The sequence below is a fragment of the Gossypium hirsutum genome, chromosome A10, assembly GCF_007990345.1.
Source record: "Gossypium hirsutum isolate 1008001.06 chromosome A10, Gossypium_hirsutum_v2.1, whole genome shotgun sequence".
In the NCBI taxonomy this organism is placed as follows: domain Eukaryota; kingdom Viridiplantae; phylum Streptophyta; class Magnoliopsida; order Malvales; family Malvaceae; genus Gossypium; species Gossypium hirsutum.
The window spans coordinates 10,810,178-10,828,116 of record NC_053433.1 but is presented as its reverse complement, the minus strand read 5'-3'; the positions used below and the strand labels follow the sequence as shown (position 1 = coordinate 10,828,116).

The window sequence follows — 17,939 nt, the reverse complement described above, 5'->3', positions numbered from 1 at the left end:
GTTTGGTCTAAAATCAAATAATAACATACCAAGACTTAACAATAACTTAAAAAATTTAAATGACCTTAAATATCATTTGTCCAAATTCATTTTCAAAATGAAATGATTTTAAATTTTTTTATAAACTTATATGTTAAACTCACCAAATACTAAACTAAACACAACAATTTATAACTTAATCCTAAATTACTAATAAATTAATTTTAAAATAATTACAAACATAAAAAATTTTAACATAATCCTAAATTACTAACAAATTAATTTTAAAATAATTATAAAAAACAAAAAAATACATTCATACAAAATATTAATCTAAAACTATAAACACTAAGCATAAATATTTTATAATTAATAATTAATAACAAAAAAAATCACAATATCTTAATTAAACTCTTTAAATTATAAACAAAATTATTTACTAAAAAATACATTACCTTTTTTTTTCTTTCTTCTGCTTCTCTTCTTCTTCTTCTTTTTCTTCTCCTTTCTCTCTTTTCTTTCTCTCTTCCGGTGTGTGGATGGGGTTTGGGGGACCATACTTATAAGGTCCCCAATTTGCAACTTTTTCCCATTGAAGGGACTACACGGCAACATGGTGCAGCAACAACTGCTGGAAGATGGAGCTGGGGACGGGGGCATGCATGTAGAGGTTGCAGGTAGGCACTGTGCGGGCAGAAGGCCAACGGCGTGGGCGGCATGCAGCAACTGCTGGGGACTGTGCGGGCAGCCCATTTGCGTGTAGCTGTCAGGCGTGATTAATCGTGCCTATCCGACAGACGCGACCCGTTTTTACCTGTATTTTGACCCGTTAAACCGTATTTTTATATGTATATATATTTAAATATTTTTAATAAAAATAAAAAAATAATTTTTTTAATATAAAATAATGAATCGCGCCTGTCAGATAGGCGTGAATGAAAAAAATACCCCATTTTCGTATATAAAAAATACCAATTTTGATAAATAAAATTTTTTTAATTTATTTCAGTAAAAAAGTTGGGTTTTGTTTTTTAAAATTAGGATTAGTGTTTAGGATTTTTTAAGTAGGGTTTGGGTTTTTTTGGGATTTTAGGTTTGTTTTATATAATTTTTTTTATTTTTTATATATAATTTTTTTATAATTTGTTGTGATGTAAAATTAATAATTATTTAATTCGATTTTTAGAGGTTTTGTATTTACACCAATCGTATATTCTAATTATTCGAATTGCAAAATTTAATTCACATCATAATCAAAACTCGAACTGCTCGGTTTGATTAAATATTCTAGTGCATTATTTTCAAATATCGATATAGGTTCAGAAAATATATCCCGGGAATCCCGATATATGTGATGGTTAGAGTGGCTAAAATTTTGGGGTTAAATTCTTAAAGAGAAAGCGCTTCATGTAGGACGCTTTTTCAATGCATGTTAGTGAAAAGCACTAAAAGCGCCTCCAACTGGATGCTTTTTCAGCTGATGTAGCAAGAAGGAAGGTTAAAGATACTACCTTCCGTAGAGATAGAAAAAAAATTATGTTGATTATACCAGAAAACCCCTTCGTTTTTCCTTATGATTATGATCTCAATCTTATGTATGGTGTCAATAAGCCACCATGTCCGGGTATATCCAAAGCTTGAAACCTATGTCAACTGGCTCCCAAGTTATACTCCAACTCATGATCGCATAATGGCTGTCAACTGAGACATTTACATACACTTAAACTCATGACCGTATAAAACACTATCACCCTAGAACTTGACTTCCATAGGATGAGCTACTAAAGTAATGGTCCTATCCCAACGCGACATATGAAATGTGTGTGCCTCCAAACGTTATCGCATCCCCGACAACTCAAATCTACCTTTAAGCTTTTACATTGTCTATCTAAAACCCTAAAATAGAAAAACTCTAAACTCATAAAAAACCTTAAAACATAAAAACATAAAAATTCAAAACCTTAAATACCAAAAACCCTAACAAATAAAAAAAACATAAAATCTCAAAACCTAAAAATATCCTAACCCTAAAAATCCTAATCCTAAATAACTTAACTCTAAAGAAAAAACAACCAAGGAGAGAGAGAGGAAAGTGTGACCTGTAACACTCCTATACCATATTCGTCTCAAGAAACTTGATATAGGAATATTACATTTGGTGCCAAAGCAATTCTTGGCTAATTACTATTATATTTGAACATAAAAACGGATAAATAATAAATTTAAATAATTTATATTTAAATCCATTACTACTACTTGGGACATACTAAATTTTTTCTAAGTACATGTCATTCTATTCAAAATTTAAAAACGTACCCTCTTGTTGCTTGAAGATGTGATGAGATGAAGACTCATAATCTCAAATACAACTCTTCAAAATTTTTGTACCTAACCTGCGCACAGAAACAAATCGTATGCTGAGTATACACCCAGTGGTATTACTATAATTCAAATACAATATATATACACATTAAATCTTACCACTATTTTACCTTTAATAAATCATTCATGCATTTAAACTTTAAATTTATTCTAATAATATGTATCTTAAATAGCTTTTCTTTGTTTTAATTTACATATCTTCTTATTATATCAATATCCATTTCATGCATTTCATCAATAGCCATTTCATTAAATCATTATTTCATATATTTCATTTCTATATCCTAATTCAATAATTTATTCTATTCCATATCTAAAACCTTACAACATTAGTCCTTCAATAATTATTTAAACCAGATAAAAATAATTATAATTAATTCATAAGATTATATTCAACTAACTCACACTATTTCATTATTTCCAATTCATTCTATTTTCACTTCTTATTTCGATATCTTAATTTCAATTCACATTTCAATTCATAATTTCACTTTCTCATACTTTCAATAGTTCAATCGATCAATTCATTTGATTTTCTCATTTCATTTATTCAACTTATTTCAATATCAATGATTCGATATTTTAGCAAATTCATGAACCTTAAATTCATGCTTCAAATTCACTTTTCCACTTTCTAATCAATAAACAATTCAATACCAATACATATTTCAAATAATCACATATAATCATATTTCGATTCAATTCAAACCACTTTTCAATCAATACACAATTCACATATTCACACATATTCATAAATTAATTCACTTTTATTTAATTCATATTTTAAATTCATTTTCCATTCAAATTCAAATCACTAATTACTTTTCAATCAATATACATTTCTAATATTCACCTAATTCATAATTCAATTACTTAATTCAAATCACTTTTAATTTCTATTTTGTTCACATTCAATTTCAATGGCCATAAACATTTTTGAATCAATTTCATTCAAATCAATATCATCATTTCAATTGCTTACCTAATTTTACTTTTCATGCATTTTAATTAAAATATAACAATTAATAATAAATAGATTTGAATTATAGTAGTACAAACCCGGACTTGTTTGATTACTCCTCGATAACTTTTCCTTTCCTTTCGGTGCCGATGCCTCGAGTTCTTTGCTAACTACAAAAATAATAATAATAGTTTACACTTATTAATTACAACACTAATTTATAATAAATGATTGAATTTGTATTCAATTTATACCCTAATTCCAATTTAATCCTAATTAACTCATTTACTTTTATAATTCAATTCATACTTCATTTCTATTCAATTTCCTTTCATATTTCACTTAACTGTATAATGTTCATAATAAAATTATAATTTAAAATTTCTTTCAATTTAGTCCTTTAAACACAAAACTATAGATTCTTTTACAATTCAATCCCTTACCAAATCTAACTTGAAATTCATTCAATTAAATCCCTAATTCATCTTTTTGTTCAACATGAACTATACTTATAAACCTATGAACTTTCAAACATCAAAACCATGTTCTAAAGCTTCTAAAACATCAAAATTAAGTAAAAATGACTTAATTGACTTACCTATTAAAGCTTTAAACCTTCAAACCCTAATTTTCCCCTCTTTTTTTTTTCTTTCCCTTTTCTTTCTTCTTGTTTTCGAATGGCTTCTGCTATTCTTTCTTTTGCTTTCTTTCTTTTGTATCTTATATATATATATATATTAGTTAATAATGATAATAATTATAATAAATATCTTTTAATAACATATATTTACATTACATTTGTCACCACTTAATTAGTTTATCATACACAAAAATTTCATAATATAATTATTTACTTAATAACTATCTTTTACTTAATTTTCAAGCAAATAAATAAATATAATACAAATGTATATATTTACATTATTGCAATTGTCACTATCCAATTTGTTTATTATACAAAAATCTCACAATTTAATTATTTATCTAATAAATATCTTTTACTTAGTAATAATAAATAATAAATATATATTTACTAATTAAATTTAAGTATTAGAAATGTACATATATTTTTTTACATTGTATAATATCATCACCATCAAATTGTCAAATTTTTGATTTATTCGTATAATATAATAATTTTAATTTATAACTAATATAAATTACCATATAATAAAATAATTATATACATTATAATTTAATAATAATTAATTAAACAATAAAATTCTTAGATTTTTATCAACATTTGCCGCCTCATTTATGGTGAATGGTATATTTTCCATTTTGGTCCCCCTTTCTTTTTATTAATCTATAATTCTACTTTTACCCCTTATTCAATTTAGCCCTTTTTCCTAATTTCTCTTACTTAAAGCATAATTAAACACACAACTAGCCTCACAAATATTCTTAATAAATATTTACGAACTCGGTTCACTTAGACGGACGCCCTATAACTCGCTTTTTCGGTGCTGTGAATTTTGGGTCATTACATGACCAGCCTAATTAGAGGAAAATGCGTTTAACTGGGTGCACTTTTCTGCCAACTATGTATAAAAAGTATCTTTTCACACACTCCCTCTAAAATTAACCTATTTCCCTAATTTTCAAAAAAAATGGCCTATTGTAAAAATTATTATTATTTGATATTTTTGGTTAATATTTCCAATTATACATCTTAAATAATAAGTATAAATTTATATTTACATTTATATTAAATCAATAATCAAATAACAATTAAATCCATTATCTAAAACGTAAAAAAAAAATTTACCCAACTAAATAACCTAATCCAAAATATAAAATGTTAAAAATTATATTTAATATAATAAAATATTTATTATATTTATTTGTATTTTTTAAATACAATAAACATTTATTATACTTATGTTAGTGTTTTTTAATATAAATATTTTTTAATGTGTTAGAAAATTTTTATTTTTACGTTTTTATAGTTTATTTAATATATTATATTTTTAAAAAAATATATTTTTAAATAAAAACTAATTTAAAAAATTCAAATGAGTGGGTCAGGTCGAGTCCGAATTTACGTTTTTTAAATTGGACTAGACATGGACAAAAAAGTAAACTCATTTTTCAGATCGAGGAAAACTCTTTGTCGATATCATTTTTTTATTTGAAAAACGGGAGTCGACTTAAAAACAAAAATGGAGTCGCCACCGATCTGTTTTCGAGGTGTGATCGGATCACCTTGAGATTGATCATTTTAATAAAACATTTTGATTTATTAAAACAATGATTTTGGGTCTACGAAATTTGAGAAAAAAAAGGGTTCGGGAGTCGGTTACGCACGAGAAAGGGTTAGCACCCTCGTAACGCCCAAAATTGGTACCAATTGATTAATTAATGTCCTATTGTTTAAAATTTTAAAAAAAATATTTTGAAATACAATTTTTTTAAAACATTTGAATAACTCAAATTGAACATTAAAATTCTCTTGTTTCGAAGGAATATAATATCATATCCAGCACGTTAGGACATGATTCTTTAAACCTTCAAAACCACCATCAATTCTTGATTTCCAAAAGTTCATACATTTGAAAATTACAAAAGGATATTCGATTATTTGGTCCAACGAAAAACCGAAACCCAACATGTTAGGGCACGATTTCTCGGATTTCCAAACATAGAACATTGCCTTTATTTTTTTAGAAATCCTTATCTCGAGATACAAAATGTCATATCCAGTGAGTTAGGGCACAACACCTCGAATTCTTGAGAATAAGCTTTTATTTGAAACTTATGCGTTTTGATTGAAAAAATGGGTACTCGGTTACTTAGATCCAACGAGGAAAATTGGAACCCAGTAAGTTACGGCACAACCTTCTCGAAGATGCAAAATACCGAGTATTGCCTTATTTTGAAAACTTTTGAATAAAATGACTTTAAAACTTCAACAAATAAAATGCGATGGAATAGCACTATACAACACAAAGTAATAATTTATAAACAAAATGTTATAATCATGAATCACAAATAACAAATAAATACAAAGTAAAAAAATCTAAAATAAAATATAAAACAATTCTAAGCAAATGATATATAAAAAGTATTTAAAATGGATGTTATAAAAGCGATCTAAAGTATATAAAATAATTTAAAAAAAATTAGTATCCATTCAAGATAAAATAATATATAAAACTCTTTAAAAATAATATATAAACAATTCAAAATATATAATGTGTAAAAAAGTTTGAAATACATAATATATAAAAATATTAAAGTAAATAATGTATAAAAATTTGAATTGAGCGCTATATAAAAAGTTAAAATAGATAATAACAAAAAATTTAAAATAAATAAATAAATAGAATATTAATAAGAAAAGTAAAAACCATATATAAGAAAAATAATAATGAAAATAATATTAGTATATAAATAGAAATAAAAATATAATAAATAGAAATATAAATAGATAAATAATAATAGTATTAGAATAACAAAATAAATATAAATAGAAACATAATAATAATAGCAATAATATATTAAATTAGTTAATTTGATAATAAAATAGCGAAAATAAAAAAAAGATTAAATCGAACTTTAAAGCAAAATTTTAGGGCAAATCAAAAATAAATAAAAGAAAATGGACCATTTGAATATGCGAATAACAAGGAGGAACCAAAAGGAAAATAATCCCCACCCTCCAAAACGCACAGCTTCAAAGAGGACCAAAATGCAGTCAAAAAAATTTTAGGGCAAAAAAATAAAAACTTAATTGCAAAACAATAAAAAAAACGGAGGGACTAAAAACAATTGGACGAATTTAGAAAAAAAACAAAGAAATTGAAATGAAATGTACAAAATTCCCACGTAATTGAAAGAAAAAAGAAAATAATTCAATTCCAATGGAAATAGGAAAAGGGAGAATAATCAAATTCTAAATTGAAGTAGGAATACAAAAGTAATTCATCCAAGTCCCCTTTAAAGAACAAAATACCTTTATTTATATACATGGGTTTACTAAAAATAGCCTGATTAATTTAATAATAAAATAAAATAAAAAATAAATATCAAATCTTCTTATTTTTAACCTTTTACCAAGTCAATAAATTTTGATAACTTATTGGCTTTCTCCATCTTTTTTATTTGACCACAATTTAATAATTATCTTTCAATTTGATCATTTTTAACTTATTTTTGACTAATTACATCCTTTTACTTCGGCTATTATTTTTTTGACCCAGGCCAAAATTAGCTATTACACTCTTAAATTTAAAAATTATTCTAAAATACTTTAAAGACGTCCGGGTCAATTCGACTCCATTGATTAACACCTCTATTTGCAACTATGACTGGTACTCTGTTCCTGCAAGCCGATTTCATAGTCCTAATCACAATCACTAGATCAGAATCCACTATTTTCTTGCTGATTAACTGGATTTTTCTTCACTTACATCAACTATTTTAATATCAAACTCAATCCACTAGGGATTTTGTAATGCTCATCGCCATTATCCTTTTTGAGTACTGTACTCATTGCTTCATCACCTTATTGGGTTTTGTTCAAACATGTTGATTGCTATGATTATTTACCAAGATTTGCGCTTGAAATTTGAAACCATTTTTAATGCAACACAACAGTGTTAATTCCTCCAATACCACACTAATTTTCAAAGGTCTGCAATTAAAAATTGAACTACCCCGTTCTTCTTGGACTTGACCAATATTTTCTCCAATCATTTTAACCAACCCAGCCATGCACCACAAACATTTTCATTTTTTAATTTCAATCAAGAGCCCTTAATCACTATTCTCTTATTGACGGAAAAAAAATTGATATATTGGCACCAAATGTCAAGGTTCAAGCTTTGGTAACCTCATCCTGAAAAACAAAAATGAAACAGCTTATGAAGAACCAATTCCATGATTTGGTTATTCTATGGTCACAACGAGAACCTTGCCAGTTGCCCCTCTATCCATGGATTTCTAGTTTCCACATGCAATTAAGACCTTTAGCTATACAACTTTTTTCTCAAGATGTGGACATCTACATCATTCACACATGGTTTGCATCTACTCTTTTTATTTTTTATTTCTTCCTTTTATACAATGGCACCTTATTCTACATTCCATTATCCTTCCCTCCCTCCCCCCTCTTCTGTTAACGTGTGCTGAGTATGAGTCCCAATATCAAATATGTAATTTTCACAGTGACGACAAAACACAACACAACTGAAACTATGATAGATCAGCTTTTCATGTAGCAGTTGTATCAGTGTTCATACACATGTCTTATCCTTAAACTTCTTTCGACAGTTGAGATACCTATATTGTAAGTCAATTGCATTTTGTTTCTCTAATAGTTAGATTAGAAATCAAGCTGGTTTTTTCTGTTAAATATTTCTATCTTATAATATATATGGACTAATTTTTTAACCAAAAAAAATTATTTTGCTATTTAATATAGAGGGACTTACTATTTTAATTGCAATCTGTGATTTTTTTTAATGTAAAGGCATTAAAAGTAATGGATTAATTATGTACTTTATATATAAAAATGTCACCTTGACTTCTTAGAAGGAATCCAGCAAGGCAGCCCCAAAATATTTAAAAAAAAAAGAAAAAGAGAGGTAAAGTTGGTAAAAAAACAAAAAACTATAGTGGTAGGGACAAGTTAGTGGTGTATCAACTCTGGAATTAGCTTTAAGAGAAAAGAGAGCTCCTGCTGTGAGAACTGCAGCTTTGACTTGGTCTCAGTCTCGTCGTCCCCTTCTCTTAATCCCTCATTTAAAGGCTTGACAATCATGTCATCCACTGCATGCGAGATCTCTTGAACAAAATCAACTATCACTCCATCAATCCCCATCAAATGTTGCATGCAAACAGCTTCAGGCACATTGCTGCAATAACAAGTTCAATTCTGTATTAGATCCAACCTTCCAAGCAATCAACTCTTTACAGATTTGAAAAGGGATGCAAGTTTATTTGACAATGTCAACATCAGAATTAAAACGTGTTGAAGTTTATTAGGAAATTACTTAAGCTTGCCGTATGTGAGGAGAGAGAGCTTCGACTCTTTGATCCTAGGCACTGCTCCTGGATTTCCGAACACTCCTTTGACCTCAGAAACAATCCCTTGTAAACCTCCTTCCATGCACACCTTTATGGCCTCCTCCAGGGAGTTTCTTCTTACATCATAGTAAACTTGAGTCCCGCCGTTTGTTAAGAAGAAAACCTGTTGATTTTCCAAGTTCAAAACATCAATAAAATTGTATATGATGCATAAAAAAATAATAATAAAATTGTAGCTGGAGCCCTTACAGGGTAAGTGTTCTGCAATTTCCTAACCAGTTGAGCAGCATCAGGGTGAAAGCTAGAGAAGATTATGGGCCTATCTTTAGCATACTCAGATACCACCTATGACATGAAAAAGTTCCTATATTATAAAAGGCTTTCTAATTACAAATGTTGAAAAAAAAAAAGCTGCCTCCTTTGATGTACCTGCAAGATGACTTGGAGGACATGGATGAGATGGTCTTGTTGGTAAACAATATGGTCATCAAATTTCAATTCAATATTGAAACCTAAAGAAGGATCAACTTTCTGGAAGGTTTCAGCCAATGTACAAAATGAATCATCAGTTTCAACATTCCAGTTGAGAATTTTCCCATCTTTGGTTTTCCTCAACAAACTCTTTCCCTGTTTCCCTGCTTCTCTCTGGGGTCCAAAGCATAGAAATTCCTCCAGAGATAACTCTGTGACTCTTTTTTCGAAGACAGTACCCTGAAATAAAAATTTAATTTTGACAAGCTTAAATAACCTCGCTAAATAAGATGCAAGTTTTGAAGGAAAATATGTAACTTACATTTTCTTCAGAGAAGATAAAGTCGTCATGGAAAATGACAGGGCAGTCATCTTTCGTCACCTACAAAAAACCACAATGGCTTTCTTTACTTTCCTGTGATTGGCTCATGGCCAGTTTTTATCACCTCCATAGCTTTTTATTTTCTTTTTTAGAATCTTAAAATCAAAATATTTTTTGTTTTAATTTAAAAAAAGAACACCCCCAAAGAAAACCCACCAAGAAAATAAACACAAATCAGTAATCTTTCATTTGAAAATAAGAACCAGAAATCGAAATTCATAATAATGAAAAAAAAAGACTCCAATCTTTACAAGGAAATATAAACTCAGGGTTTTATTTTATTTTCCTGTTTTTAAAAGGAAAAAATTGGGGAAAATTTCTTTTGGACACGCTTGTAGGCACGTGAGGGAAGAAACAAACCAATCATGAATCATATTATCCACCCTATCCACTCAGATTAAGACAGAACATCTTGTCGTACGCGGCGAACGTACGACGCTTGTCCACAGAACAACGCGGTTTCACTTGTTCTAGCAAGATCTCAAGGTAATTAAAAAAAAAACAAAAAGGTTCCCAAGAAATAGAAGAGTTACCTGAACGTCGAATTCAATGAAATCAATGGGAAATTTAGCAGCGGAATTGAAGGAAAGAATGGTGTTTTCTTTAATGGCTTTCATCCTCGAATCAGTGCTTTGTAAAATATTCATCCCATGCCCTCTATGCCCTATTACCAAAAACTTCGGTACCTTAAACGTTGCTTCACTGTTCAACTCCAGCCCTAAACACGAACAAATATATATAAAACCATCATTAGCCCAAAAAGAAGAATAAACCCAGATATTATTATAAAGATGGAAGCTATATATATATATATATATGCACCTTCGGAACTAAAAAGAGACGAGTAGAGAGACAGAGAAGCGTTATTTTCTGGGACTTGGTCGAGGTTAGGGACGTCGGTGACATTAACAGCTTTAAGAGCCATTTATCTTGTAACAAAGGGGTATAGAGTAAGAGAGGGAAAAATAAAGGATCTTTAGTTTGTTTGATTGTGAGGATATGAAGAAGAAGGGTGTGTGTATTTAAAGGAGGGGGGGTTCCATGAAGGTGAGGAAAAGAGGGATCTTAAAATCAGAATTTAGAATATTCTCTCCCCGTTTTCCAAACCCTAAATTATGCCATTGGATATTCTTTGTTTTAACGTCGGCTTCTGTCTTAAGTTACCCACTCACTGGTTGACATGTCACCTTATTCCGTTAAGTTTAACGGCGATTTTTTCTCTTGAAATTTGGTTATTTTTGTTAATTTATTTATTAAAAGGAACTTTTATTGACTAGACCGGGACATAATTTCAACAAATTACTTCTATTAATTTTTTTTCTTTTTTTTGAGCTCATATGATAATTAAAGATATTTACCATCTCAAATATGATTTGAATTCAAGTCGTGCTAATAATTGTTTATAATTAAAATAATCATAAAATTAGAAAAAGAATCCATCACATTCATCGAAATTGGTTTAAAAATTCCTTTTTGGGAAGGAGATGACCCAATTCATTCTAAATTAGTTGGGATCGGATTAATATAAAATTTTAGGTTCGAATTTAAAATGAGATATTATAATAAAGATAAAAGTTATATATATATATGCATCTTCCAAATTAAAATGAGACGAGTAGAGAGATAGAGAAGCGTTGTTTTTTGGGACTTGGTTGGGGTTAGGGATGTCGGTGACATTAACAAATAAAATTTTGTTTAAGCTCAACCCAAATAAAAAAATACTAAATTTGAGTTTGACCCGTTCGTATTAAGTTTTTTATATTATATTTTTATATAAAAATAAATTTAAAAAATATAATATATCAAATACCCTAAAAATATTAAAATAAATGTTTCTTAACAAATTGAAAATATATTAAAAAAAAGTCTTTTATACTTAAATAACACTAAGATAATCGCAACTTAGCAATTTCTAAACTAGTAGCAAAATTAATAATAAAATAAGAGCCATACAATATTCAAACAATAATAACAGAATAATAGTAATATAATAGCAAATTAGTAGCAAAACAACATCAAAATGGCAACAAACAACAACAAAACAACAGTAAAAAAATTAGACAAACTCGAACTAAGTCAAGTCAAGGTCATGTTAAAAAATCTTACCCGAGGCTCAACCAATTTTCCACTTTTTTGAACAAATCATCCTACCCAAAATTTGTTATAGATAGAATAAAAAGTAGTATGAATGTTGTATGGTAGAATTTTCATATTTGGAAATCTTATAAAAGGAATTAGCATCCGGAAGAATTTTATCTCTAATTTATTTAATTTCTCCAAAGATAAAAGAACCATCCAAATGACGTACTATGTTACCAACAGACACGTGGCTGACAAAATAATTTGACATTTACTAGGTCTAATTTCATTTTGGTCCCTTTACTATGTTAAACTTTAATATTTAATCATTTCATATTAATTTAACATAATTTAATCCTATTCTTTAATAGCATTGCTAACTAATGACATTAAAGTGAAACTATTAAAGATTTACTTTAAGAAAGTTATTCAAGTTCCAAATAATGTGAAATTGAAAATGAAGAGGGACTAAAACTAGAATTAGAGAGATTGTTAAGGGTAAGAAGCAATTGGATGAGGAAGATGATGTGTTTCCACGATAGAGTTGCCTGTGATCCAGTGGACGATAGTTACAAAAAAATATTATAAAATTCTGCAATGTTTGGAACGTGGGAGTTGTGTAATTAATTGGACTCGTAGATAAAGATGGGGTTGAGGTGGACTACCTACTTGCTACTTAATTATACCAAAATTCAACTTAGTTTATGAAAACAAAATGAATTAACCCAAATTATTTAGTTTCTCTTAATCAATTTTGATTATGTTATGTAACTTCTTTTTACTTAATATTTGATCAAATTTTGAGTACATTGTTAGCAAATTATGTTAATTTAATTTATATTAAGACATTGAGCATGATTTTAATAAATTTGTTATTTTATTAATTTTTACAATTAATTTTACATACAATTAAGTTATATCGCTACATATTTAATAATGTGATTAATATATTGCAATGTGACCATAGAATTGACTAAACATGGGAGCAAATTAAATGCCACACATGAACAAGTCATATAGACGGCTAGAGCATGATTGGGTTAAGAAATTTGACTTTGACCTAGTTGAAGTTGGTTGTTGAAAAGAAATCTAATTGTGTCTTAAACTGGGTTTCAAGAGAAGCCCAAATTCGACAAGCATCAAGATTAGCCTAAAAATCATGTTTTGGGATAATTAAATTGAGGTCATTATACTTGCAGAAAGATCACAAATTATCCCCCAACTTCCACCACCAAAACTATCCTACCTATTCCATGAATCAGGGGAGAATCGGTCAATCAACAACTTCCCAACCATGCATCCCACAATTCATGGCCGGCCATGAGAATGAGAAAATCAAGGGATTTTCATGCAATCTTCAACGACCTCTCAAGCCCTCCATCCACTATAAATACTACCTTTCACTTCACCATCCCTCATCCATCAATAATTCATTCATTTTTCATTCTTCACTTGTTCAATTTTCATTCTTTACGCATAAATCCATTCATTCTCCCTATTCCCCTTAGCTAGCAATTCCTTAAGAAAATTCTCCCTTGGTCGGCCATCTTGAGACGCACTTTATGAAGGAGCAAACACAAGGATCAGAGGAAGCCACTGCGACTGATTTCCGGAGGACTGCTGAAGTTATTAAACATGTTCGCAAATTATTTTAATGTTTTTTTCATTAACAATGATAAGTTAATTTTGTTTCAGTTAGAATGATTACATTAATTTGATGAAGTTTATTTTATTCATGTTTATAATGTTTGTGCCTCAATCATCCATGCTTTCAATTAAACTCATGCATGTATTTCAATCATTAAAATGTGATTGAATGTATTAGAATTAGTTTTAATCCTAGCTAGATGACGATTAATGGACACAATAATTGAAAGATGCATACTTAATTTAGATTCTAATCCGATTAAATTAAAGGTTCGTAATAACTCGAGAGAGCTCTATTACCTTTCATAACTTTTAGCTTTGTGTGATTAAAGTGTTTCAAATCTAATCTATCCCTGTTATTTCACATAACTCTAAGAAACCTTTAGTTAAATATGATCATGGTAGTATGCATGTTTTTCTTAGTAAAAGGTTCTAAAAGGACTTATAATTGGTTTCAAGTTAATGAAAGATCGAGTTGCCATGGAATACTTTTTGGATATTGTTAAACATGATGAAAGATGAATTGAGTCAAATGTTGAATTGTTCTACCTCATTCATGTTATTATTGTTGAAGCTTGTGAAATTGCTACTAAACCATCTCATCTCATTCCTTGCATTTAGATTAATTCATTTGTATTTAGTTAATATTAGATTTATCCATCACATGAAAATTATTGTATTTTCTTACCAATTTGTAATCTTTAATTTTGCAATTATTTTATTAACATAAATAGTCCATGTGGAGACGATAACTCTTATATTTACTTATTACTTGATAACAATTGTATGTACTTGTACAAACCTACGCGTTACAATAATTAATGTTTATATAGTTCAATTAATAAATATAAGATATAATTAGACCTGATTATGGGTCGGGTCATCTGTCCAAGTCGAAGATTTGTTCGAAAAATAAGAAGGTTTGGGTAAAAATATAGACTTGAAAAATGGGTTGAACAAAAAAAAAAGACATATTTTCTAAATGGGTTGAGCCTTAAGTAGGATTTTTTGGCCTGGGCCTGGCCCGAATCAATTGTTTTGCTGCTGTTTGGCTGACATTTCGCTGCTCGTTTGCTACCTTTTCGCTATTATATTGTTACTATTTTATTGTTATTATTTGGATATCGTATAACTATTGTTTTATTGTTAATTTTGCTACTACTTTAGAGGCATTTTCTTGTTAAATTGCAATTATATTAGTACAGATTTTTTTAATGTATTTTCAATTGGTTGGGAAACATTTATTTTAATGTTTTTAGTGCATTTGATTTATTATATTTTTAAATTTGTTTTTATATAAAAAGTTAATCTAAAAAAAATTAATACCGGTGAGTTGGATTGGGCTTGGATTTAGCATTTTTAATTTAGATTGGGCTTATGTTGAATTTTAGGCCCATTTTTAGGCCAGACCAAACTCGAACCTAAACTTTTACATTGACTTGGCCCAAACCCAATTTGACCAGACCCATGATAATTCTATATATAATTAGTAATCAAATCAACCAAATTAAGGCTCCTAATGCTAGGTTATGTATTGGTAAAATTCCAAAAGAAGATGATATATGAGATTATTATTGCTAGACCTTTTAATTGATTTTTCCTATAGGGTTTTGTTCATGAACCAAACATTAATAAATAAAATATTGCTATATACCCCCAACATTAGTTCCATGAGAGTCACTAAATGAAGAAAATAAAACTAAATGAGAAAAAGAAGAGAATTGATGGATACAAGGTTGGTAGATGTGAAAAACAGGATTCAATAATCTATTCATTTAATTGATGCTGATATGCAGACTTAAAAATTGGATTTTGTACGCTCAATGTTTACTTACCAAGACGCTCAGAAGATTTTTTGCCTTCTATTGGCACAACATGGTACAGTTGACATATTACGGTGGTGCCTCAAGAATTTCAAGGAATATTCCATGAAGAATGGTTATCGACTCTTTCTTTGTGGTTATCCCGAATTAGATGAGGATCGATATAATGTTGTGAATGTGGGTACTAGATCCATGTATAGACAACATTAGCAAATTCAAACACCTTTAAAAATTAAGAATACAACTTGGAAATTTCTACATGATTTTGTACCCACTAATTCTAATATGTTTCGTCGTCAATTGCAGAGGGATGCGATGTGTCCTAGATGTGGCACCGATGCTGAAACTCCTCTTCATGCATGTCGAGATTGCTCATTAGTGCTTCTCGTATGGTTAAAGTAGGGTTTTTTCCTAGAAGTACCCCTACAACACGATTAACCATCGTAGTCACAATTTAGGCATTATGGTACTCACAAAATCTTTTGGTCCATGAGAGGATATGATAGTCAAGACAGGATATGATTGATTACTTTTATTTCGAGACATGTTTTATAGTTGGAATGGTTATTCATAGCTTTAGTCATTAGACCCACTTCGATTTTAGGGTTTTGGCAACTAACCATGGACCCTTTTATCAAGTTTAACTTCGATGCTAGTTTTTCCAGTCAGTTGGGTGCTGTAAGGGGAGTTGTCATTCACAATGCCTCAGGTTTGCTTACGGGGTCCACCTGTTTCTTGAATGAGTATGTTTCCTCTCTGTTGACTGCAGAGGCCTTGTAACACCCCTAACCCGTATCCATCGTCGGAATAGGGTTACAAGGCATTATCGATCAATACACATCATTCACAAACATTTATGCATTTCAATAACAAAATACTTTCATCTCAATCATATTGTCCCTTCTAAGGTCCTACGAGACCTTAAAACATGCTTAGAAGTGGTTCGAGCATAAATCGATAACATTCACAAACTTTGAGAAATTTATAAAATTTTCAAACTTTAAAGGTCACACGCCCATATGAACAGACCGTGTGCTTCACACAGTTATCAGACACGTCCGTGTTATAGGCCGTGTGAAAACAGGGAATACATATTGACTTGTACCACACGGGCACACGGTCGAAGACACGCCTGCGTGCCAAGCCATGTGAAATCTAAAGAGGTTACTGACTTGGGTCACACGACTGACTACACGTCCATGTGCCAGCCCGTGTGTGGTGTGTCTAAGCCGTGTCAAAACTGTAGGGTATACTGACTTTAATTCGAATGGCACCCCAAGGGACACACAGCCATATAACATGACCGTGTGTCGCACAAGGCTGAGACACACGCCCATGTCTCTACCCGTGTGGACAAAAATAGGCCATTTGCAAGGCCAATTTGCCACTCTTTTCTTATGTTCACCTAGCCATCAAAAATGATATCATTTCATCATATCAAAACCAAGTCACAACTTACCATTATTCCAACCATGATACTCCAATTTACAACCAATCAAAAGAACAACTATGTAACCATATCAACAACTATGGCAAACATACCAAAACAAGCCAACATATAAGGAATTATATACATCATATATTTCACTTATCAAACACATTATTCAAGCCAACTTAAATGGCCATACACACCAATAATTACAAGCCAAATCTCATGGCTATAATTATGACTTATAACATACCAAAATGACACTAGTCTATACATGCCATATACCATATATACAGAACTCCAAAAGTACCAACAAGATAATTGATAGTGCGATAATGTATTCCCGATGATCCCCGAGTCTGAGCTAGCTTCAATAATCCATAAAACATGGATATAACACACAAAGTAAGCTTTAAAAGCTTAATAAGCCATATACAAACAAAGCTATCACATGAACATTTGCATTTCCATTCAAATATGTTTAACATAGCTAATATCATTCAAATTCACAAACCTTTCCATTGAACATATATTCAATGTCTTAATCAAGTTCATCAAGTATTTCCCTTTTTCAATATTCGTATGAATTTCGTAAGTACCTAAGTCACTTAGCTCATTCACATATTCTTTCTCAACTTGACTTTGCTCGTTGAACCATTCGGAATCATTAAGTATGCTCAAAAATCAAATAAGCTCGTACAATGCCATATCCCAAATATGGTCTTACATGTCATCACATATCGATGCCACAGTCCC

The 17,939-nt window shown here is 29.8% G+C and overlaps 1 protein-coding gene across 2 annotated transcripts; it reads right to left on the bottom strand.

Annotated features, from left to right (window-relative positions):
- Positions 1 to 8,808: 8,808 nt before the first annotated feature.
- On the bottom strand, positions 8,809 to 11,310 carry LOC107897301 (glycerophosphodiester phosphodiesterase GDPD1, chloroplastic). 2 transcript variants are annotated; one of them, XM_016822714.2, is made up of 7 exons: positions 11,028 to 11,310; positions 10,739 to 10,923; positions 10,146 to 10,205; positions 9,782 to 10,063; positions 9,602 to 9,697; positions 9,319 to 9,515; positions 8,809 to 9,180 (listed from the first exon to the last, which is right to left on the bottom strand). In XM_016822714.2, exons 1-7 carry the CDS (start codon positions 11,128 to 11,130, stop codon positions 8,955 to 8,957), a joined length of 1,149 nt encoding a protein of 382 aa, XP_016678203.1. In that variant the 5' UTR covers positions 11,131 to 11,310; the 3' UTR covers positions 8,809 to 8,954. The 2 variants fall into 2 exon arrangements, with proteins under 2 accessions (XP_016678203.1, XP_040934629.1); XM_041078695.1 differs by having other exon boundaries at positions 9,782 to 10,090; positions 11,028 to 11,246.
- Positions 11,311 to 17,939: the final 6,629 nt, after the last annotated feature.